This window comes from Patagioenas fasciata, chromosome 30, assembly GCF_037038585.1.
Source record: "Patagioenas fasciata isolate bPatFas1 chromosome 30, bPatFas1.hap1, whole genome shotgun sequence".
Taxonomy (NCBI): Eukaryota; Metazoa; Chordata; class Aves; order Columbiformes; family Columbidae; genus Patagioenas; species Patagioenas fasciata.
In genome coordinates this window covers 4,187,377-4,210,585 of record NC_092549.1, presented here as the reverse complement: position 1 = coordinate 4,210,585, position 23,209 = coordinate 4,187,377, and the positions used below count along the sequence as shown (strand labels likewise).

The window sequence follows — 23,209 nt, the reverse complement described above, 5'->3', positions numbered from 1 at the left end:
GCTCGAGTGAATCGCGGGTGATGAGGCGCGGGGTCCCCCGCGCGCGTGAGGGCGCTTCCCGCCCGCGGGAAAGGCGTGGGGGGGCGCCGGTCACGTGATGGGGGCGGTGCCGGCGGCGCGCCACGCCCTTGTTTACTGACAGACCGCGCCCGCCTTCCCGGCATCCCCCGCGCCGGCGTTTCCGCTTCCGCCCGGACGCGCCGTCACCGTCGGGGCCGCCGCTGAGCGGGGCCTGTGGGGCCGCGGCCGCCGCGGTGCGGGGACAACGGGGACACCGGGCCGGGATACGGGGGTAACGGGACACCGGGGGGCGGGCTGCGCGGGGCGGGGGCACCGCGGCTGAGCCGGCGCTGAGGGGCCGGGGCCGCGGCCGCGTTCGTTGCTCCGCGGCCTGAGGGAGCAACGGGCGGGCCGGGGGGGAGCGGGGTCGGTGGGGCCGGCCGGGGCCTCACAGCGGCGGGAGGACCGCGGGGTCCCCGGCGCGTTTGGGGCGGGTGGGAAACTCTAAAAAAGAGATAAATCAGGCAGCGAAGCGGGAAACTCCGGTTTTGAAAGGAAAAAATCGGTGAGTGGAGCCCAAAACTCGTTAAAAACCCGCAACGCTGGCTGGAAAGTCTGAATTTGAAAAGAAACGTCCGCAGTGAGGCTGGAGAGACTGGGTTAGAAACGGGGGCGGGGTGGCGCTGGAGCTGCTGTGGAATAAAGAGTTCGGGCAGCAAAGCTGAGAGCTCCGCGTTAAATACAAAATGGGGCGGTGAAGCCCAAAACTCATTCAAACCAAAAATAGCGAACCTGAAAACTTATTTTTCTGAATAAAATTTTAGGCAGCAAAACCGAAAAGCTCTATTTTTTAATGGTTTAATCCCTGCAGGAAGCGGTTTGGCCACCGAGAAGTCCCGTAGTGACCGCTTAGTGCCTCTGTATCTATTTTAGCATCGCTATCTATATTTTAGTGCCTGAATATATGTTCAATATACACTTTATATACCTTTAAAGCCTTACCCAGGTTTGGTCTCCCCGCTGGTGTCATTGTGGGTGCATCACCCGCAGCCACGGGGTGTCGGGGATGGTTTAAAGCTCTTCCCTATTTTAGGGCCAATAATCGTTATTTAATCAGTTTTGTGTTTAATTAAACCCATCAAGGGGAAGAAAATGTCGATGCGGACCCTGTTTCCTTAAGAAGATTTTCACCTCTTCCCAGATAAGGGCGACTTGGTTTCTTAAGCTGATTAAGAGCCCCGGGCGGGTAATTAAATCGTTATCGCGGAAGCGCTAACGAGGAGCACGGGGAAGTTTTTGCCTCCAAAAAGCCAGGAATTTGGATTTTGAGGCAGTTTGAGCGGCAAACACAGAGCGGCTGGGACTTTGTCGTAACAGTGAAGGTCACAGTGATTTGTGACCCGAGAGAAATGAGATTAATTAATGGCAAGCGTCGAGGTGTTTTCTGTGTCTGATTCGAAGGCTTTTTGCCTCGTTTTTCTCCCAAAATGATAAATTATGGGCTTTGGCGCCTTGAGGCGCGTTAATAACTGGAAAAGAGCAGAAATACGTTCAAAAAGGGCACCCCCAAAACCGAACATTTTCGCGTTGTTTGCAGCGGGTCAGAGCGGAGCTGGTTTGGTGGGACATGGGGGTTCGGTGTTTCCCCGCGGAACCCCCGGTGTGTGGTTCGGTTAACGTGGTGTCCGCGCCGTTCCCCGCAGGTGCGCGCGGGCAGCGGCGCCGGCCCCGCCGCCATGGCGCTGTCCAAGCGGGAGCTGGACGAGCTCAAGCCCTGGATCGAGAAGACGGTGAAGCGCGTGCTGGGCTTCTCGGAGCCCACGGTGGTGACGGCCGCGCTCAACTGCGTGGGGAAGGGCATGGACAAGAAGAAGGCGGCCGGTGAGAGCCGTTAAACGGTTGTTCCCGCGGGGGGTGCGTTGGGTTGGGTTGGTGTGGTAAAAGCCGTAAAATCCCCCCAAAATGGGGAAGTTTTGAGGGGGTTCTGGCTCAGGAGAGTTTGGGCAAATTGGGAGGTGGGACATGGTCCAGAGACCTCAGAACATGGTCCAGAGCCCTCGGAACATGGTCCAAAAACCTCGGAACATGGTCCAGAGACCTCGGAACATGGTCCAGAGCCCTCGGAACATGGTCCAAAAACCTCGGAACATGGTCCAGAGACCTCGGAACGTGGTCCAGAAACCTCGGAACATGGTCCAGAGATCTCGGAACATGGTCCAGAAAGCCCAGAATATGGCCCAAAAACCTCGGAATATGGTACAGAACCTCAGAGTGAGGTTCAGAAAGGCCAGAAAATGGTACTAAACCTCAAAATAAGTTACAAAAACCTCAGAATAAGTTACAAAAAACTCAGGGTATGATAGAAAAACTTTGGAATATGATAGAAAAGCCTCGGAATATGGTACAAAAACTGTGGAATGTGGTGCCAGAACCTCAGAATAAGTCGCACAACTTCAGAATATGGTACAAAAACCTCGGGATAAGTTAAAAAACTTGCGAGTGTGGTGTAAAAACCTTGGGATGTGGTACAAAAGTTCAGAGTAAGCTCTGAAAACCTCGGAATAAGTGGGAAAAAGCTCAAGGTTTGGTACAAGTCTTGAGAATATGGTGGAAAAGCATCGGAATCTGGTGCAAAATCCTCAGAACACGGTGCAAAAACCTCGGAAGGAAAAATGCATGTAAAGCCTCTTTTTCTAGAGGGATTGAAAATGATCATTTAACCATTTTTAAATGGTTTTTGGACCGTTAGAGCGCTAATTATGATATTTTTAGTCAAATCCCGGATTCTTTAGTCCCTGGGTTTCCTCCTCCTGCCAGCAGGACCCACAGGTCCGGAGGCCCCGCTGGGGCTGCACCCCCCCTAACGCCACGTCCCCCGTGTCCCCCCCGTGTCCCCCGTGTCCCCCGGGCCGCGGAGCCCACTCCCACGCGTGTGTGTGTTGCAGACCACCTGAAGCCGTTCCTGGACACCTCCACGCTGCGCTTCGTGGACAAGCTGTTCGAGGCGGTGGAGGAGGGACGCAGCTCCCGGCACTCCAAGTCCAACAGCGACCGCAACCGCAAGCGAGAGCTCAAGGTGATTATCCATTAGTGTTTGTGCATTTGTGATTGTCCATTAGTGTTTGTGCATTTGTGATTGTCCACTAGTGATTGTCCACTAGTGATTGTCCACTAGTGATTGTCCATCAGTGATTATCCATCAGTGATTATCCATCAGTGATTATCCATTAGTGATTATCCATTAGCCATTACTTTTCACTCCTCCTCTCCCGTTTCCGCTGGCCGTGCGGATGTTCCCCACGCTTTCCTCTTCCAGAGTGGTACAGCTCTTACAAGTTCAAGAGAAAAGAGCCTTTATTCCACGACAGAGTGTGCAAAGCTCCACCTTTCGGTTCTCTCGACCTTGTCTTTTCCTCTCTGTGCTGTTCTTGGCTCCTGCCCCGATCTCCGCGAGGTCTGTGCGGCGCGGTCGCTCCTGGGGGCTCTGTCTCTGCGCTCCTCCGTTCTCTTCGCCGTCGTTCTGGTTTTACGATGCTCCCCGTTGGGCTCCGTGCTGCGCGACCGCGGGCTTTCCATTCTCTTTTCCATCCGGAATCAACGAATGGTGATTTCCAGCACCCCCCGCCGTAGCCAGATGTTAATTACCATGGGGATTTAATAGCGCTCTGGCGTTTCACCCACTACACGCTCGTCTCAATGGAAGCCACGTGCGTCCCAATGCGTTTCCATCTCCTCCTCTTGACGACTCCGCTCCCGCCTCCTGGAATTGTGCTTTTCTCATCCCTCAAGTTTCAAAATCCTCCCCTTGTGCTTGTTCTGATTTCATTTGGCGCTCTGTGAGCTCCGAGCGGAACCATCCTCCTGGGGCTTGGTCTCCCGGGTGTGTTGGGAAGCTGCTCCCTCCGCCTCCTGGGGTGTTTTCCGTCCAAAACGCGTGCGTTTCCCATCCGCCGCCCGGCTGGGGCTGCAGCCGCGGGCAGGGGAGGTCTGGCTGCCATCACACGCGGTGCGTTGGTGGCGTTTCCGTCCCGCAGAGCGGGTGCAGCCCCGGTAGCTCGGGAGGATTTGAGTCTTCCACGGAACCTTTTTTTGGTTGAGGTTGTTAATTTGGGGTGATTTCTCCCCAAAGGGCTGTGGGTGTTGGAACAGCTGCCCAGGGCAGTGCTGGAGTCGCCATCCCTGGGGGGGTTGGATACACACAGATGAGGTTCTCGGGGACACGGGTGGGTTGTGGTTGGACTCCATGATTTTGAGAGGCTTTTCCAACCCAAACAACATGAAAACCGTTCAGGTCAGCTCCTGTTCAGGCTTTTTCCATCTCTCTGAGTCGCTGAGCGGGGCCTTAAACCCCTCAGTGCCAAAAACCCTTTGGCCCCTCCAAGAACAACGGTGGCTGCGACATTCCCGCGACGTCCCGCTTGCCAAACCACCGCCCCGTCTCCGTAATTCCCCTTGCCTGGGGCTCATCGGTGGCGCTCTGGCTCCGACCCGGCCCCGCTGACCGTTGGATCTCACAGCCCCGTGTCCCCGGCGCAGGTTTTAGGGTTTAATTTGTGCTTTGACGCTGAGATCTCGCAGCCGATCGATCCCGAAGGCTCCTGGGCTCTGCCCGGCCTCCCGTCGCTCGCTTGGCTCCTCGGGGTGAGGTCGTTGCTTGGGAAGCGTCAGGAACTAAAATGGTTTCCACACTTTATACTATGGGCAAGTCCTTTCTCTTGAACTTGTAGGTTTTCCGGGAAGTGCCCGTGTCTGGCTGAGGAAATGTCCTTGTAGGATACGAACCGTTGTAGTGAAGAAGGGATTGCGGCTAACGCTTAAACCGGTGTGTATATCTTCTTTTCAAATAACACCCTGACACACGCTGCGATCACACGGACAGACTTACTGACACAAACCAGGCGCCGAGGACGCGGAACCCGCGGCGTCTCTGGCTCCGTCCGCACTTTGGGGAGGACGTGGGGGGCGGCGCGGTGGCACCAAACCCGCGGCACTTGGCAGGGGCCAAATGTCTGAGGTTTAACAAGGCCGAGTCCTGCGCTTGAGTCACAACAACCCTGTGAACGCTACGGGGAAAGCGCGGCTGGAAGAGGACCTGGGGGCGTTGGGTGATAGTGGCTGAATGCGAGAGACGTGGCCACCAGCGCCCTGGTTGTACCAGCACCGTGTGGCCAGCGGGGCCAGGGCGGCGATCGTCCCTGTGCTGGGCACGGGGGAGAACAAATGGGGAATACTGGGGGTGGTTTGGGCCATCACCTCATGGCTCAAAATGGCGCTAGAATCACCTCAGGGTCAAAATGGTGCCAGGATCACCTCAGGGCTCAACATGGCGCCAGAATCACCTCAGGGCTCAAGATGGCGCCAGAATCACCTCAGGGCTCAAGATGGCGGCCCCAGAGGTGTTGGGATCACCTCATGACAAGAAAGAGCCTGAGGAGCTGGAATGAGTTGAGAAAAGAGAATGGAGAAAAGAGAATGGGGAAGGAGGTTGAAGGTGGAAATTTGGGGTGATTTCTCCCCAAAGGGCTGTGGGTGTTGGAACAGCTGCCCAGGGCAGTGCTGGAGTCGCCATCCTGGAGGGGTTGAACACACAGAGATGAGGTTCTCAGGACATGTTCAGTGCCAGGGGAGGGTGATGCTTGGACTCCATGATCTTGAGAGTCTCTTCCACCCATAAACGATTCTATGAAGCTGTGGAACCGCTTTAGCCCAGTCAGTGCAGCTCATGTTCCGCTTTCTCTGTCTCCGGGTTGCTGAGCGGGACCTTAAATCTCCTCAGTGCCGAAGAACCTTTGGCCACCTCCATGAGCGCTGGCGGCTCTGACGCGGTGTCCCGTCCTTCATCTTGCGCGGATCATCGTTGATGCTTCTCTGTGGGGACCGGGCTGGGGGCTCCACGTGGGATTTCCCAGTGGATTCTAATTCCGTTTTAATCCTAACTCGATTCCAAACCGTGGTGCTGACCCTACGGTGCCGGATCTGACCCGCCTGCTGATTCCTCCTCTTAAAACCACGCCCGCGAGGGGAGGTCTTTGTTTCTTAGCCAGTTTTCTCCTTGTCTCTTCCTCAGGATGTGTTCGGCGATGACTCGGAGGTGTCCAAGGAATCTTCGGGCGTCAAGAAGCGGCGCATCCCGCGCTTCGAGGAGGTGGAGGACGAGCCCGAGGTCATTCCAGGCCCCCCCTCCGAGAGCCCCGGGATGCTCACCAAGCTCCAGGTGGGTAAACTGGGCTGTTTGGGAGTTCTGCCCCAAAACGGAGCCGCCCCGGCCGGGATCTCCAACCCCAGCGTGGTGTGGTCTTTGTCTTAATTCACATAACGAGCTGTGCGAGCAAAAGGCGCCTTGGTTTTGCGTGTTTGTTGTTTGCTGCGATGGTTGCCGACGTTCCCTTCGCAGGGCTCGCTGCTGTGTGTGTGTTAGGTGAATGAGAGCGTGAAAACATCGAGTTTGGGTGTTTTCTTTGCTTAATCTGGACTAAATGGTGCTGGTGGAGAGTGTTCGATGCCTTCTCTGCAGCTGGAGGGTGTTGATTAGAGACGTTTGGATGGAATTTTGGTCTTGCTGAGCTTCTCGCGTTCATTTTCAGCTGTAGAAGGACGCTGAGGGCTCCTTTTCTTCTGCTAAAAGGAATTAAAACTCACTGTCCCATTGTCTGTGCGCAGATCAAGCAGATGATGGAGGCGGCCACGCGGCAGATCGAGGAGAGGAAAAAGCAGCTGAGTTTCATCAGTCCCCCCACACCACAGGTACCGCAACCTGCAGGAAAATCCCCCCAAACTCCAGCCGTGACACGTTGGTCTAAATGCGCCGGAACAGGCACGTAACAAAACCTCTGTTTTCTACCAAACAGCCCAAAATCTCTTCTTCGTCCCAATCGGATCGTCTCCCCATCGGCAACACCATCCAGCCCTCGCAGGCGGCCACGTTCATGAACGACGCCATCGAGAAGGCGCGCAAGGCGGCCGAGCTGCAGGCGCGCATCCAGGCGCAGCTGGCGCTCAAACCGGGGCTCATCGGCAACGCCAACATGGTGGGGCTGGCCAACCTGCACGCCATGGGCATCGCGCCGCCGTGAGTACCCGAGCCGGGAAATTTGGGGTGATTTCGTCACAAAAGGGTTGTTGGGTGTTGGAAGAGGCTGAAGTGGTGGAGTCACCATCCCTAGAGGGGTCTAGAGATGGAGTTGAGGTTCTCAGGGCATGGGGTGGTGCTGGGGTGGGGGAACGGTTGGAATTGATGATCTTGAGGGGCTTTTCCAACCAAAATGGTGATTCTGGGATCATGGAAGGGTTTGGGTTTGGAGGGACCTTCAAACAGCATCCAGTCATGGGCAGGGACGCGTTCAGCAGATCAGGGACAGGTTCAGTAGATCAGGAACAGGTTCAGTAGATCAGGGACATCCAACCAGATCAAGGGATCCCCAACTGATCAGGAACATCTCCAACCAGATCAGGGACATCTCCACCGGACCACGTTGCTCAGAGCCACGTCCTTGGATGTTCTCATGATAAATGGAGGTTGAGATTGTTAATTTGGGCTGATTTCTCCCCAAAGGGCTGTGGGTGTTGGAACAGCTGCCCAGGGCAGTGCTGGAGTCGCCATCCCTGGGGAGGTTGAAATAGACAGAGAAGAGGTTCTCAGAGACATGGGGTGGTCACAGGGTTGGGTTAACGCTTGGACTCCATGATTTGGTGCATCCCATGGAAATAAGACTCGCGTTTCCTTTGAATTAACGCCGTATCCATGTTTTAATTCCGAGTCTCTTTGTCTCACCCGCAGGAAAGTGGAGCTGAAGGACCAGACCAAGCCCACGCCGCTGATCCTGGACGAACAAGGCCGAACCGTCGACGCCACCGGCAAAGAGATCGAGCTGACGCACCGCATGCCCACGCTGAAGGCCAACATCCGCGCCGTGAAGAGGGAGCAGTTCAAGCAGCAGCTCAAGGAAAAGCCCTCCGAAGACATGGAGTCCAACACGTACTTCGACCCCCGCGTCTCCATCACCCCGGCCCAGCGGCAGAAACGCACCTTTAAATTCCACGAAAAAGGCAAATTTGAGAAAATCGCCCAGAGGTTGCGAACGAAGGTATTTCGGGGGGTCTCGCCGTTGTGCTCTTCCTGAAGGTTTTGCTTGTTTGGAGTGACCCTTTTTGTGCCGTTTTCCCCCCGTTTCCCTCAGGCGCAACTGGAAAAGCTGCAGGCGGAGATTTCTCAGGCGGCCAGGAAGACGGGGATCCACACCTCCACCAAACTGGCGCTCATTACCCCCAAAAAGGAGCTGAAGGAGGGGGAGATCCCCGAGATCGAGTGGTGGGACTCCTACATCATCCCCAACGGCCTCGACCTGTAAGCGCTTCTATTGCCGCCTTCCCATCGCAGCACATTTGGGGCTTGGTGGTTGGTTTTGTCGCGTTTTTGGTGAGGGGAGGGCAGAAAGGAGCTTTGCAATGACCCAAACTCTGTTCATTTTTCAGAAAAGGTGGAACGTCTTCCAAGAAAGACGAATATTTCGGGATCACGAACCTCGTGGAGCACCCGGCGCAGCTCAACCCGCCCGGTATGGCCCCATTTTCCTCCTCTTTGCCATTAAATTAAGCACAAGTGGTTCTGAGCAGCTGGTGCTTGGTGGGGTGAAGAATCGTGCAAAGATCAGTTGGAAAGCTCTGGAAATAGGCGCAAAATTGGGAAAATAGACGCTCCGCCCTGGTCTGGGAAATTGAACATTAATATAAAACCAGGTGTGGTTCCCAGCAGCTTTTACCCATTGCTGGCAAACCCCGCCAGGTTGGTTTCGCCCTTCCCGCCTCTATGAAAAGACGCAAAACAACCACAGAGCATTTTGGTTTTTCTAAAAAAATCCTGGTTTTGTGGTTTTGCGTTGGTCCAAACACCCACGGAGGTCGGTTGGTCGGTAACGGGGAGGCAGCGGCGCGGGGCGGGCTCCTCTCGCGGTGCGGATGGAGGCGGGTGCGTGACGGTGTCTCCCGCAGTGGACAGCGATGCCCCGGTCACCCTGGGCGTCTATCTCACCAAGAAAGAGCAGAAGAAACTACGGCGCCAGACTCGGCGAGAGGCCCAGAAGGAGCTGCAGGAGAAAGTCCGGCTGGGCCTGATGCCGCCGCCAGAGCCCAAAGGTCGGTATAACAGCGAGGGCCGGGTTCTAAACCTGCGTTTTGGGGGGGTTTTCGCCTCTCACGCTCCTCTCCCCTTCCCTCGCAGTAAGAATCTCTAATCTGATGCGGGTTCTGGGCACGGAGGCCGTTCAGGACCCCACGAAGGTGGAAGCTCATGTCCGAGCGCAGATGGCCAAGAGACAGAAGTAGGTGGCATCTCGTGCCTTTATTTTCAATTTTTTTCATCATTTTCAAGTCCATTTATAGCGAATAAAACCCTGGTGGCGCAGCAGCAGCAGCGGGACCCTGCGTCTGCGTTTGGTGATCAAAGCGGCCTCGTGCTCAGTGCTAAATTAACACTAACGAGCGTTTGCAGGGGCTGAATCGGCGCAGTGGCCGGATTATAAAAACCAAACCCCAGTGCTTTTAATCGAGGCGGAAATGTGCAGTTGTGGCCACTCAGGGGTCTGGGGAGGCTGCGTTTTGGGGGCGGAACGGCCACGTTTGGCTCATCGCCGCCTCTCTTTGCGCGCAGAGCTCACGAGGAGGCGAACGCGGCGAGGAAGCTGACGGCGGAGCAGCGGAAAGCCAAAAAGGTGAAGAAACTGAAAGAAGACGTTTCGCAGGGGGTTCACATCGCTGTGTACAGGTGAGTTCTCACCCCTTTCGCGGGGGGTTCACATCGCCGTGCACAGGTGAGTTCTCACCCCTTTCGCGGGGGGTTCACATCGCCGTGTACAGGTGAGTTCTCACCCCTTTCGCGGGGGGTTCACATCGCCGTGTACAGGTGAGCTCTCACCCCTTTCGCAGGGGGTTCACATCGCCGTGTACAGGTGAGCTCTCACCTGAGTGGTTCCTCCTAAATAAATGTGAAAAATGAACTATAGGAACCCGCTTATCAAGTTTCCATCATCGTTAAGGAATCCCAGCACGGCGCAATTAACGCTCTCCCAAAAATAAGCGGTTCTGAGGGGTGATTAGAACCCCATAGGAGCTGGAAAAGCAAGCTGGGCCCAGTCGAGTCAGAGCAGGCAGCTCGTACGGCCGATAATGGTCCTGTTTTTCCTTTGTGTTTTGATTTTTAGGGTCAGAAACTTGAGCAATCCAGCCAAAAAGTTCAAGATCGAGGCGAACGCGGGGCAGCTGTACCTGACGGGAGTGGTGGTTTTACACAAAGACGTCAACGTGGTGGTGGTAGAAGGAGGTGAGGACACCCCGGGCGGGCTTTTCGGTCGCGTGTAGCGTTCACAACCCAAAAATCACCCCGAAAATTGTTGATTGGGGGTTGTAGAAGGATAAAACACTAAGGAAGCCATTTGAAACTCCTAAAAAAATGAAAGTTAAAGGACTTTTTTTGTGAATATTGATTTGATTCTTCCCCAGGGCCGAAAGCACAGAAGAAATTCAAACGTCTTATGCTTCACCGAATAAAATGGGACGAGCAAACATCGAACACGAAGGGAGAGGGTGAGTGGAAACCATGCGGGAAGGGAAGGGGAGATCTTCCTCTGCTTTTGGGACTAAAACTGGGCTTTATTCCCTGTTCAATTTTGGTTTTCAGACGACGAGGAGTCCGACGAGGAGTCCGTTAAGAAAACAAACAAATGCTCTCTGGTTTGGGAGGTGAGTTGTGGGTTCAGTTCAATGCGGGCTGGAGGGAATCGAGGCTCGGGCAGCCGCTGAGGTAAAAATCACATTTTGAGGCTTCAAGATGGGATGGAAATGCAGCGATCAGACTCTTTCTGTGGTGTTTATTGAGGCGTAGGAGCGTCGGCGTGGAAAACGGTTTGTTTAGGTGGGAGGGAGTTGAGCCGGAGCAGCCGTGATAGTTTTTATCTTCTAAATCGGACACAAATGTGCTGATCGGAGTCTTTCTGTGGAATTAGGTGAGGTTGGGCATGGGGAATTAGGTGGGAGGATCAACTTTTAGGCAGCAGCGCCGAGGTAAAGCGTTGTTCTAAGGCTTCGGGTCAGGCGTGAACGCGCCGATCGGCCTCTCCCGCGGCGTTTATCGAGGTATAGGAGCAGCGTGCGAACTGTTAACGCGGGGTTGGCCAAGCGGCGTTTCCCGCACCGTTCTCCTCCGCGGCGGCTCAGCACGCGTCCCTCTCTGCCCCCAGGGCACGGCCAAGGAGCGCAGCTTCGGGGAGATGAAGTTCAAGCAGTGCCCCACGGAGAACATGGCGCGCGAGCACTTCAAGAAGCACGGCGCCGAGCACTACTGGGACCTGGCGCTCAGCGAGTCGGTGCTGGAGGGCGCGGACTGAGGGCGCCGCCCCGCTCTCCTCGGCGCGCCCATTAAAGACATATTTTTTAAAACAAATGGCCGTGAGCGCTTGTTTTCGGGGTGACGGGGGAGGCTGCACTGACAACGGGTGGCGGTGGAAACGGCGGGGGACGCCTGTCACGAGTGTTCCTGGGGAGAGCGCAGGCTGCACTTGGGGGTGCGGCGGTGGCGGGAGCCGCCTGCCCTTTCTTTATTTACACAATAAACTGTTTTTTATTTAAAACCGAGGCTGTTTTCATCGCTAATTGCGTGCCGCCGCCATCTTGGCGGGAAGCGCACGGCGCAGGCGCGGGCCGCGCGCAGAGGGGCGGAGCGAGGGGCGGGGCGGGGCATGCGCGTGCGGGCGGCGGCGCAGGCGCGCGGGGTCCCCGCCGCGGCCCGTGTGAGGGAGCCCGGCACAAAATGGCGGCGGGGGGGCGGGCGCTGCGCTCGGGGGGGGCCGGGCAGTGACCGCGCCGCCGCCGCCGCTCGGGGGTTAACGGCGCTTGGGCCGCCAGCGGGGCCCCGCCTGAACGAGCGGGCTCGGGGCGGCGCCGCCGCGCCCGCCGCTTCGCCTCAGCGCAGCGCCAGGCCCCGCCGCGCAGGCCCCGCTGAGGCGCCGCCGCCGCGCAGGCCCCGCCGGGGCCGTGAGGGGAGCGGGAGCCCCCGCGCCGCCGCCGTGTGAGCGGCTCGGGTGGGCGAGCAGCGCGGGAAGATGGCGGCGGGCGGCGGAGGCGGCGGCCGGGCCTCCTCCTCCTCCTCGGCCGCCGCCTCCTCGTCGGCCGGCGCGCTGGAGGCCTCGCTCGACAGGAAACTGCAGGCGGTGACCAACACCATGGAGTCCATCCAGGGCCTCTCCTCCTGGTGCCTGGAGAACAAGCGGCACCACAGCACCATCGTGTACCACTGGATGAAGTGGCTGCGGCGCTGTGAGTGGGGCCGGGGGTGGGACCGGGGGACCGGCCTGGGCCTCGGCAGGTGCTGCTCCCGCTCCGGGCCCGTCCCTTCACCCGCCGCCGTGGGGCGAGGGCCCTGCGGGGCCGCGCGGGGTCGCGGGGGTTTGGCTGCGCTTGACGTGTCCATCCCCGGTTATTTTGGACGTGACATCAAGCAGAAACTTGCAATCTGAGGTTTAGCGATCGCTGGGTGTTTGTGGCCGCTGGGCAGGGTTTCAGCTCGACGTCACCTGGGGAGAGACACAACCCGTGACCCTCCCGGTCCTGCGTGCGCTCGCGTGGAACCTCCTGAGCACCATTGCCAGAGCGGAGGGGGAAACGCACCTTCAGCCCTTCCCACGGGCACCGGCGCTCGTCACCGCTGCGCCGGGTCCCTGGTGCCAGCCGTGGGTCCCTGGTGCCAGCCGTGGGTCCCGGTGCCAGCCGTGGGTCCCTGGTGCCAGCCGTGGGTCCTGGTGCCAGCCGTGGGTCCTGGTGCCAGCCGTGGGTCCCTGGTGCCAGCCGTGGGTCCCTGGTGCCAGCCGTGGGTCCCTGGTGCCAGCCGTGGGTCCTGGTGCCAGCCGTGGGTCCCTGGTGCCAGCGCCAGCCTTAGGCGAGAGTCGATGTTTCCACGAGTCCCGTCGCCTCCGTCGCAGGACTTGAAATCAGCTCAGCGGGACGTTCCCCTCCCGAAACACTGCTCCGGTTTGTACCGAACCTTTTGTAGGGTTCGGGATGGTGCGTTTTCTTGGTGCACACATAGAGGACTCTTCTGCTCATCCGCGTTTGGATGGAGGGTTTTTGTTGCCTGCGGCACAACCGAGTGATTAAGGGCAGGAAGGTGAGAGCCCAAGGGCTGTTTGCTGGTCCATACTGGTGAGGAGCTGGTCCTGAGGGCTGTTTGCTGGTCCATACTGGTGAGGAGCTGGTCCTGAGGGCTGTTTACTGGTCCATACTGGTGAGGAGCTGGTCCTGAGGGCTGTTTACTGGTCCGTACTGGTGAGGAGCTGGTCCTGAGGGCTGTTTGCTGGTCCATACTGGTGAGGAGCTGGTCCTGAGGGCTGTTTACTGGTCCATACTGGCGAGGAGCTGGTCCCAAGGGCTGTTTGCTGGTCCATACTGGTGAGGAGCTGGATTTTCTTTGCCCCTTGTGTTTGGCCACGTTCCTCCTTAATCACTTTATCCATTACCACCTCCAGCAACCCCTGACCACAGTGCCCCCATCCCTCATTATTTGGTCACTTTCCACTTACATATTTTATCTTTTTCCTTCTTTTCCCTTCACATTACGCTGAATTTTCCACCCCCCGCACCTCGCGGCTGCGGTTTCACACAGCGACAAGTGCAGCTTCGGTGACAACACAGAGAGCGCCGCTTGTTTGGGCCTCTTCCCCCAACTTTTGAATATTTGGATAAAGAATTCGGGCCTTTTAGAAGGAAAAAAAGTTTGTTGGTGTTTAAAGGTGTCGCTGTGGGTGTTTAAAGGTGTCGCTGTGGGTGTTTAAAGGTGTTGCTGTTGGCACAAGCGGTTCCCGTCCCGTTGGCCGAGAGTTTAACACCCCAAACGTTCCTATAAGATAACTGTGCGATAACTTCACCTCCGGGAAGTTTCTGTTGGGAATCGAGAGGTTTCTTGCAAGAATTTAATTGTTAAATATCGCCTCTTGTTGGGAATTAACGTGGGGACACCACAATGGACTCAAGTGTAAGATTTCCCATTTCTTGGCCGTATTTCCTCTCCGGTTTAAGCCAGGACAGTCTCAACAGTAATGGAGAATCTTGTTTTTATCACTATTAGCCCTAAATCGAGGTGCTGAATGGATTCAGCTTCATGGAAAGGGCGGCAGTGTTTGCCTTGAACTTGGGTCCAGGACTGAGCGTTGGGTTTGAATTAAATCCCACAAGAACTGAACCGATCGATGGATTTTGGGGCCGCTTTTGAGTGGTTTCGGGATTCCCAGCCCCCGGGGCAGAGCAGAACGTTCCTCAAACAAACCGTTTGGGTGTTTATTTAACAATTACTTTCTAATTTCACAATTATCTTGTAATAAGAGCACGCGGAGCTTCTCGTGGGCCGGGAAATACTCACGGAGCGGCTCCTCCTGAGTTCGGTGCAAATCCTGCCTTGATTTCTGGTTTTGAGCGGGAGGGGGTTGGACTCTGGGGTTTTTCTGGTGGCGGGAGCAGTGTCAGTAACAAAGTGACCCTGCGAAACGAAGGGAAATGGAGAATTTAGGCATTTGTAGGTTAGAAAATTCAGATTATTAATGCGAGGAAGGTGGGAATGCAATAGAGCTCACGGGCACATGGATCGAAACCATTTTAAGCTTGAAAAGAAAGGAGATTTCTCCACGATGACTCTTGGCAAACACAAATAAGTGGCCTCCAAGTGATGAGAGCGGAGTCGGGAGCCAAACGGGGTGGTGTCGGTGTTCCCGCTGCCGTTTCTGGCCGTTCGGTTCCCCTCACAGCACCGGGACCGTCCCATGAGCGCCGGGTTAGCGGCGCTTTGTGCCCTTTTGAAGCCCGAGCGGGAGCGCGGGATCGATGTGGCCAAGTGTGCGGGTCGGGGAGGGCCTGGAAACGATTTGGAAGCTGCAGATCGTGTCTCTGGCCCCAGGTTTGCCCGCTCCGGGGTTGATGGAAATCCTGATGCAACCCCCAAGCGGGGTCTCGGTGCCGGGACGCGGCTGCTGTGACTTGACGCTGAATCTGGATTTTCCCTTTGCCTTCCAGCGGCTTTCCCCCACCGGCTGAACCTCTTCTACCTGGCCAACGACGTGATCCAGAACTGCAAGCGCAAGAACGCCATCGTGTTCCGCGACACCTTCGCCGAGGTGCTGCCCGAGGCCGCCTCCCTCGTCAAGTAAGTGCAGCCACCCAAAAATGAGCTTCTCCCCAACAAGGGCCTTTCAGAGCAGACGCACCGGGGCCAGATCCACTATTTGACCCTGTTTTCTTTCTTTTTATTTGGAATTCTTATGGGTTCCGTTGCTCAGGACCCGAGGCTGATGCTGTGGGTGCACATGGGCTGTGCGGGCAGAAATCGGGGCAAAATCTCCTTTTCTTGACCAAAGTCCCTCACCGGACTCTGTTACTCTGCTCTGTGGAGACAATGATGATTTATTTTTGTCCCCATATGGAAAATCACTTTATTTTCCCCAGAGCATCCATATCAAAAGCTGCTTTGGCAGAGTAACAATTGATGTTATTATTTCCCCCCGTGAATAAGGTGTCAGAAACCCCGTCGCTGTTCCCAGCGCTCGGAAACCTGCGCGTTTCACCCAGGAAACCTTCCCGCTCGGAAGGGCCTTGGAAGGTTTTGATTTAAACGCAGAATTAGTTCTGTTATTCTCCATGGGGTTAAAGAAAAGCCACTGTTCTCTTCCAGGGATCCCTCCGTGTCCAAATCTATCGAAAGAATCTTCAAAATCTGGGAGGACAGGAACGTGTACCCTGAGGAGACCATTCTGGCGCTGAAGGAAGCTCTGAGTAAGCGGCTTTTTGCATTTTTTACCTTAAAACTGCCACCTGACCTTAAAGAAAACGGTGTAAAAAGAGGGTGAAGTGACGGAACCTGGTCGAGGTGTTTTAAACCACATTCCTGTTGGCTCGTTTTACCGGGCACCACGAAGCAGGTTCTGTGGGAATCCCGTGATGCCCGGCTGCAAATAAAGGGAAACCCCATGGAATATTTTGCAGGTACCACTTTCAAAACTCAGAAGCAGCTGAAAGAATCTCTGAACAAACAGCCGAACAAACCGTGGAAGAAATCGCAAAGTAAGGAAACAGCGGGAGCTCTGGGGTCACGTCATGTTCCATGTCCGGGGAAGAAAATACAGTGTAACCCAAACCGGGCAGAGCTCCTGGACCGAAACACGAGCCAGGATTTGTAGGGAGGCACAATAAATACTTGGGGATGCGCAGTAAAGTTCTATAGCACGTCAAATCAATAACATTTAAATAAAAAAGGCGATAGCGTAATTTACCAACCTCCATCACAACCCTTTGACAGGGGACCGTGTTCGCTGGAGCTCACGGGGAGCCTTTTGTTAAATTATCTTAAAATATTGAAATTAAAGCTGCCTTTTGTGACTTGTTTTCAGTCGAGGTGTCGCTCCTTGGTTTCTTGACGCTTTTTCTTTCTTCCGGCAGCATCCACGAACCCGAAAGCCGCTTTGAAATCCAAGATTGTTGCTGAATTCAGAGTAAGTCTGCGAGTTCATGCTCGGATCGGATGGTCCTTGGGGAGGAGGAATTTCGGGTGTCCGAGGGGTTGGTGACAAGAAATCTTCCTAAACCAGGCGGAGCGCGGGGTCTGTCCCTGCGTTTAGGAGGAGATGTGTGGAATCACAGGCTGCTCTGTGCAGGCTGAGGGTGAAAAAGCCAGGTTGATTCAGAGCCGCGGTTGGGAATGGGGCCGTGCGGCTCGCGGGGCTTGGAATGTGCTGAGGCCACGTTTCCCGCGCGATCCACGCTGTTCTCGCCGCAGCCGCAGTCGCTGATCGACGAGCTGCTGCTCTACAAGCGCTCGGAGGATCAGATCGAGCTGAAGGAGAAGCAGCTCTCGACCATGAGGGTGGACGTGTGCAGCACCGAGACGCTCAAGTGTCTCAAAGGTAAAGACCCGGCGGGACCCACGGAGACGCGCGTGGAGTGGTCAGGGCCGCTCGGTTCTGTTGAGCCTTAGACCAGAAATCAAACTCCCAACATTTCCCCAAGCAGGAGCCAAAAACGTTCATGAATTCAAAGCTGGTTGTGCAAACCTGCAGATACAGAGCCCAGAGAAGGCAGAAAAGTGCATTTTGGGCTGTTCAGATGTGTCCTTTTATCATTAAAACGTGCAGAGCCCCTTAAATCATTTCAGATTTGATAGTTTCCAATGTTCAGGGCATCTATCAACAGCTACAGCTTGAGGGGCCGACTGTGGGTCCGATAGCGCGCGGCACATAGGAACCACAGTATTTTCAGTCCTTTAATTGGAATTTTAATTGTAAAATTGTAGAGAGCTTGGAAATATTTGAAAATGGCCATTTACAGTCGTGGTGACTCGTAGGTGAGTGCGGTAACAAAGGACAAATGAACTCAAGATGCTTGCCTGTTTAAAAATGAAAATCCGCTCTCTGTGTAGGTAAAAAGAGTAGAATTGTACATTTCCATGCCTCGAGTTGATTTGCGCTGTTTCGTCTCCTTGCAGACAAAACGGGGGGCAAGAAGTTCTCCAAGGAGTTTGAGGAGGCGAGTTCGAAGCTGGAGGAGTTTGTGAACGGGCTGGACAAGCAGGTGAAGAACGGCCCCTCGCTCACCGAGGCGCTGGAGAACGCCGGCATCTTCTACGAGGCGCAGTACAAGGAGGTCAAGGTGGTCGCCAACGTGAGTCCCGGTTCCTTCTGTTTCTGCCCCAAAACGCATCGTCTTTCTGTTAAAAATGGAGGAGCTTGGCGCGATGGTTGGACAGACGGTTTCAAAAGACAGCGGAGCTTGGGGGCACCGGTGAGAAGAGACGCCTAAAACATCCCCACGTCGGAAACTGGATTCTTGGGTGTTCCTGGAATCTTATGGGAGTTTTTAGTCTATGTTTTTATAAAAATCTCTCATTTCCTCTTGTTAGAAATTTGTTTTTCCAGTGAAAATTGTTTGAAGTCACAAGAGAAACGTTTTGCGTCCCCATTTTTTTGTGGTCGTTGCTCTGCAAATCACACCGAAAAACCGAGTTCTCACCGCAGGGCGCGGCTGGTTGGAAATGGGTTTTCTATATCCGCACGCTTCTTCGTTAGGGAAGTAATTAAGCCATGCTTAATTAAAGATGCTCCGATTGACACCGTTTCTTTCACAGGCTTATAAAACGTTCGCTAATCGAGTGAGCAACCTGAAGAAGAAGCTGGACCAGCTGAAGGCGACGCTGCCCGACCCCGAGGAGTCCCCGGTGCCGTCCCCCAGCATGGACGCCCCGTCCCCCACCGGCTCCGAATCCCCATTCCAGGGCATGGGGGACGAGGACGGGTCCCGCTCACCTGCCAGCCGCAAGGCGGCGGCTCCGGAGCCCGTGACCGACAACCGCGACGTGGAGGACATGGAGCTCTCGGACGTGGAGGACGACACGGCAAAAATTATCGGTGCGTTCTCAGTGGTTTGGGACAGAGGAAACGGCCACGAGTTGCACCGGGGGAGGTTGAGGTTGGAAATTTGGGGTGATTTCTCCCCAAAGGGCTGTGGGTGTTGGAACAGCTGCCCAGGGCAGTGCTGGAGTCGCCATCCTGGAGGGGTTAAACACACAGAGATGAGGTTCTCAGGGACACGGGTGGGTTAACGCTTGGACTCCACCATCTTTTCCCAACCAAAACAAATCTGTGAGGATCCCTTTGGAAGTCCTGTACCCACAATGTCGGTTCTGCTCTTGTCGATGCAGTGGAGGAGCGGAAGGAGAAGCAGGCGGCTCCGGCGCCTGTGAAGACTGAAAGTGTCCCCAAAACGGCACCGTCTACCATGGCGGGCGCAGCCGCGGTGACGGCGACGCCACCGGTGACTGTGACTCCCACGGCTCCCAAGGCGGTGAGCGCGGCGCCCGTCGCTCCTTCTCCGGCGCTCGCCTTGCCCAACCTGGCCAACGTGGACCTGGCCAAGATCAGCTCCATCCTCAGCAGCCTGACCTCCGTCATGAAGAACACAGGTGGGTGGACGAGCCCTGAGGCCAAACCGCGAGTCCTGGGGGCGAGTTTGGGCCATCACCTCAGGACTCAAGATGGTGGCCCCAGGGGTGTTGGGATCACCTCATGACAAGAAAGAGCTTGAGGAGCTGGAGTTGAGAGAAGGGAACGGAGCTGGGGAAGGGGCTGGAGCACAATGTGATGGGAACGGCTGAGGGACCTGGGGAAACGGCCACAAGTTGCGCCAGGGGAGGTTGAGTTTGGAAATTTGTAACAAGCTAAAGAAAAAGCCCCTTCCATCCCCAAACCGACGTGTCCGTGTGTCCTTCCAGGCGTCAGTCCCGCCTCAAGACCTTCTCCAGGCACCCCCAGCAGCCCCACGGCCCTGACCGGCCTGAAGCCTCCGGCACTGGGCGCCCCGGCTGCTCCCTCCAACCCGTTAGCCAATATTCTCTCCAAAGTGGAAATAACTCCGGAAAGCATCTTGTCCGCGCTCTCCAAAACGCAGACTCAGACGGCGCCGGCGTTGCAAGGTACCACCCGCTTCCAAACGGGCCAAAGCGTGCTGCTCGGCCTGCCCTAAAGCGAAAGTTAAGGGGAAAATCGCTCATTTGGAGTGTTTTATGTCTTGGGTGAACACAGGTGACTTTTTCACTAGTGAATTTGATTCCTTTTCTGTACATGTGTCTTCCCTGACCAAAGCGCCTTGATCCAGAACGCCTCAGGGAAGGACGCTGAGCGGGACAGGGGGCAGACCGATGGTTTTGTGCTTTCCTTGGGCATCCAAAATGGCTTTTTTTTAGGGCAGAAAACTTCCCAGAGCGGCTTTTCCGATGGTTTTACACCTGGATGCCAAATATGTTGTAATCCATGTATTTCCAGATCAGTCTGAGCCTCTGGTGGGTGCTGCTGGCGATATAAACACGGCAAAATGCCGTCATTTTCCTGGCTGAACCGTGCAATTCTTGTAACCACTGACATCTGCAGTCCGAGAAAGCGTGACTCAGGGTTGACTTGGCTCTTGCCCGAACGTCTGACCGCAACGTTTGCCTTTTTCTTTTCGTTTTTCCATTTTTCCCCCAGGTTTGTCATCATTACTTCAGAGCGTGGCCGGAAACACCGTCCCGGCCGGCGACACGGCCTCACAGAGCACCGCGGCGTCACCGGCCGGCGCCAAGGCCCGGAGCGCCCCCGCCAGCGCGCCGCCCTTCGCTCCCAAACCCTTCGGTTATTCCCCCAACTCCTCGAGCGCCGAGGTTCCCTCTGCGGTGAACAAAGCCCCGGCCGGACACCCCCCAGGGCTCCCAGGCTCCGGTTTTAAGCCACCGACTAATTCCCTGGGCTTTCCCGCTTCCCACCCGCCCGGCTCCGCGTCCCTTTTGCCGACGGAAACCTCGCTGGCGCAGCCCTCGGAAGTCCCCAAACCCAAGCTGGAGTCCGAGCCCCCATCCCCCAGCCTGGAGATGAAGATCCACAACTTCCTGAAGGGCAATCCCGGTTTTAGCGGCCTGAACTTAAACATCCCCATCCTCAGCAGCTTGGGCTCCGGCGTCACCACCGAAAGTCACCCCTCGGACTTCCAGCGCGCTCCCGCCGCCATGGACAACGTGGACGGGACGCCTGTGCGGGACGAGCGCAGCGGGACGCCCACGCAGGACGAGATGATGGACAAACCCGCCTCGGGCAGCGTCGACACCATCTCCCTCCTCTCCAAAATCATGAGCCCCGGGTCCTCCACGCCCAGCAGCACCCGCTCGCCGCTCCAGAGCCGCGACGACGGGTACTCCCAAGAGATCCCCAACTCGGTGCACGCGTACCGGCCCTTCGGGCTCGGCCGGGAGTCGCCGGCCGCGCTGTACAAGCCGCCCGCGGACGGCGTGGAGATGAACTCCACCCTGCTGGACTCCTCGCAGGAGAAATTCTACCCGGACGCGTCTTTTCAAGAAGACGAAGATTACCGCGATTTCGATTACTCGGGGCCGCCGCCGTCGGCCATGCTGAACCTGGAGAAAAAACCCGCCAAATCCATCTTGAAATCCAGCAAACTCTCGGAAGCGGCCGAGTACCAGCCGGTGCTGCCCAGCTACGGGCAGAGGTCGCAGGAATTCGGCGTGAAATCATCCTTCCCGCCGGCCATGAGGTCGATTCTGGAGCAGAGCGAGAGCTGCGACGCGTTGGCCGCGTCCCCGGGGATCTACGGGGGTTACGGCCTCCGGGCCGGCGACTCCGCCTCGGACGGTTCCCCCTCCCCCGGGAAGAACGAGGTGTTTTTCGCCGCCAACTCGAATCACACCAATTTACCCAAACCCGTGGCGCACTCGGGGCTGGCGCAGAAGCAATACCCGGACTCACCGCACGCCCTCCCGCACCGCTCGCTCTTTTCACCGCAGAACGCCCTTTCCAGCCCGGCGGGGAGAGCTCCGGACGCCCCCAAACCTTTGGCTTCTTCCATTTCCGCCACCTCCACCATGGAATTCAAGAACATGCTCAAAAACGCCTCCCGCAAACCCTCCGACGAGAAGCATTTCGGGCAAATCCCCAAAAGCGGCTCGGCCGAGGGGGTGAGTTTGGCCAAGGGGGGGGACGCGCAGCCGCAGGAGGAGCGTTACCGCATCGAGACGCGCGTCTCCTCCTCCTGCCTGGACCTGCCCGACAGCGCCGAGGAGAAGGGGGCCCCCATCGAGACCCTGGGGTACCACAACGCCGCCCCGAGCCGGGGGGGCATGTCGGGGGAGCCCATCCAGACCGTGGAGTCCATCCGCGTGCTGGGGAAGAACAACCGCGGGCACGGGCGCGACGCGGCGCGCTCCGCCGGCTGGTTCGAGGTGGGCGCCGGCGGGGGCGGCGCGTTCGATAACGGCCCCTCGGGGAGCGCCGAGCTGCCCGGCATGGGGGGGTTCCCCCCGCACGTCCCCCCGCCTCCCGCCTTCCAGGAGAGCGTCAACAACTTCCGCGGCAAGAACTTCACACCGGCGTTCGAGCACCGCATCCCGCCGCCCCCCCTGGAGCACGGGGCGCCCTTCCCGCGCGACGCGGGGGTCCCCGCCGCCGCCGTGCCCCCCCCGCCGCCGCCGCCTGCGCCCCCCAAGGACCACGGCAGCCTGTTCCCCCGGGAGCACCCGCTGCCCCCTCCCCGCATGGATCACGCCAACCCCTTCTCCAAGGACGCCCCCCTGCCCCACACCGTGCCCCCCCCTCCCGCCGTGGAGCACCCCGGGGTCCCCTTCCCCACTCCCCCGCCGCCCCCCATCCCCGGGGACCACTCGGGCGTCCCCTTCCCCACCCAGCCCCCCCCAACCGGGGACCACCCGGGGGTCCCCTTCCCCGCGCCCCCCCCCATGGACCCAACCATCCACCAAGGGACGCTGAAGGAGCATTTCCCCGGACACCCCCGCGACGCGGCCCCCCCGCGGGACCACCCCCCGCCCGTGGGGCTGGCCCCGCCCTTGGGGACCCCCCAAAGGGCGCTGGGACCCCCTCCCGCCGCTCACAGGGACGGGGGGGCCCGCGGGGCGCTGGGCCGAGCCCCCCGCGCCGAGTTCCGGCCCCGCGAGCCCTTCGGCAGCAGAGACCCCTTCCCCGGGCTCAAGAGGCCCCGGCCGCCCTTCGCCCGCGGTGCCCCCTTTTTCGCCCCTAAGCGCCCCTTTTTCCCCCCGAGGTACTGAGGCGGCCGGCGCTGGGGGCGCTGCCCATAGGCATCTTTCTTTTGTTTTTTTCCCCTCCAGAGCCCCACACCCCTTCTCCTAAATTAAATATTCAGTCAGGTTTTGTTGTTGTTGCTTTTTCTTAGTTTTGTTTCAGTCTTTTTTTTTCTTTTTGTTTCTTTTTTTTTCTTTTTATTCCCCTTTTCCTTTATTCCCTTTTCCTTTATCCCCTTTTTATCCCTTTTCCCCTTTATTTTGTTCCTCGTATTTTTGTTTGGGTTCCGTTTCTTTTTCTCTACCCCCCCCGCACCCATTCTGGTGCCAGATTAGCAAAAAAAAAAGATGTTTTAATGGAAAAAACGGAAATAAAACCTTCCGGTTGTAGTTTGAGAAGTTTAAGGAAAAGAAATATTAAAAGCCAACACAAATGCCTCCCCCGGAAAGCGGCAGAAGTTGCGCTGTGCTGGTTTTTAGCGGATTCTCCCCCAAATCGCAGCCGTGGGAGGAGCAGAGGGGACCCCCCCCCCAGGCTTCCTCCGCAAGAGAAACCACCCCAAAAAAGGTAAAAAACAGGTAAAAAAGATCTTCTGCTTTCTTCCATTGTTT

The 23,209-nt window shown here is 56.9% G+C and overlaps 2 protein-coding genes across 2 annotated transcripts; both read left to right on the top strand.

Annotated features, from left to right (window-relative positions):
- The first annotated feature begins 150 nt into the window (after nucleotides 1–150).
- On the top strand, nucleotides 151–11,434 carry PRPF3 (pre-mRNA processing factor 3). The gene is made up of 16 exons (XM_065857943.2): nucleotides 151–292; nucleotides 1,704–1,881; nucleotides 2,946–3,076; nucleotides 6,068–6,214; nucleotides 6,661–6,744; nucleotides 6,849–7,069; nucleotides 7,778–8,084; nucleotides 8,178–8,344; nucleotides 8,473–8,555; nucleotides 8,989–9,132; nucleotides 9,218–9,317; nucleotides 9,647–9,760; nucleotides 10,197–10,315; nucleotides 10,495–10,578; nucleotides 10,673–10,734; nucleotides 11,232–11,434. The coding sequence occupies exons 2-16, from the start codon at nucleotides 1,737–1,739 to the stop codon at nucleotides 11,376–11,378; spliced, it is 2,055 nt and encodes a 684-aa protein (XP_065714015.1). The 5' UTR covers nucleotides 151–292; nucleotides 1,704–1,736; the 3' UTR covers nucleotides 11,379–11,434.
- Nucleotides 11,435–11,818: 384 nt separating this feature from the next.
- On the top strand, nucleotides 11,819–22,724 carry RPRD2 (regulation of nuclear pre-mRNA domain containing 2). Its single transcript, XM_065857931.2, has 11 exons — nucleotides 11,819–12,306; nucleotides 15,049–15,178; nucleotides 15,704–15,804; nucleotides 16,015–16,092; nucleotides 16,468–16,520; nucleotides 16,805–16,931; nucleotides 17,510–17,685; nucleotides 18,149–18,428; nucleotides 18,722–18,982; nucleotides 19,292–19,492; nucleotides 20,043–22,724. Exons 1-11 carry the CDS (start codon nucleotides 12,093–12,095, stop codon nucleotides 22,622–22,624), a joined length of 4,203 nt encoding a protein of 1,400 aa, XP_065714003.1. The 5' UTR covers nucleotides 11,819–12,092; the 3' UTR covers nucleotides 22,625–22,724.
- The last annotated feature ends 485 nt before the right edge of the window (nucleotides 22,725–23,209 follow it).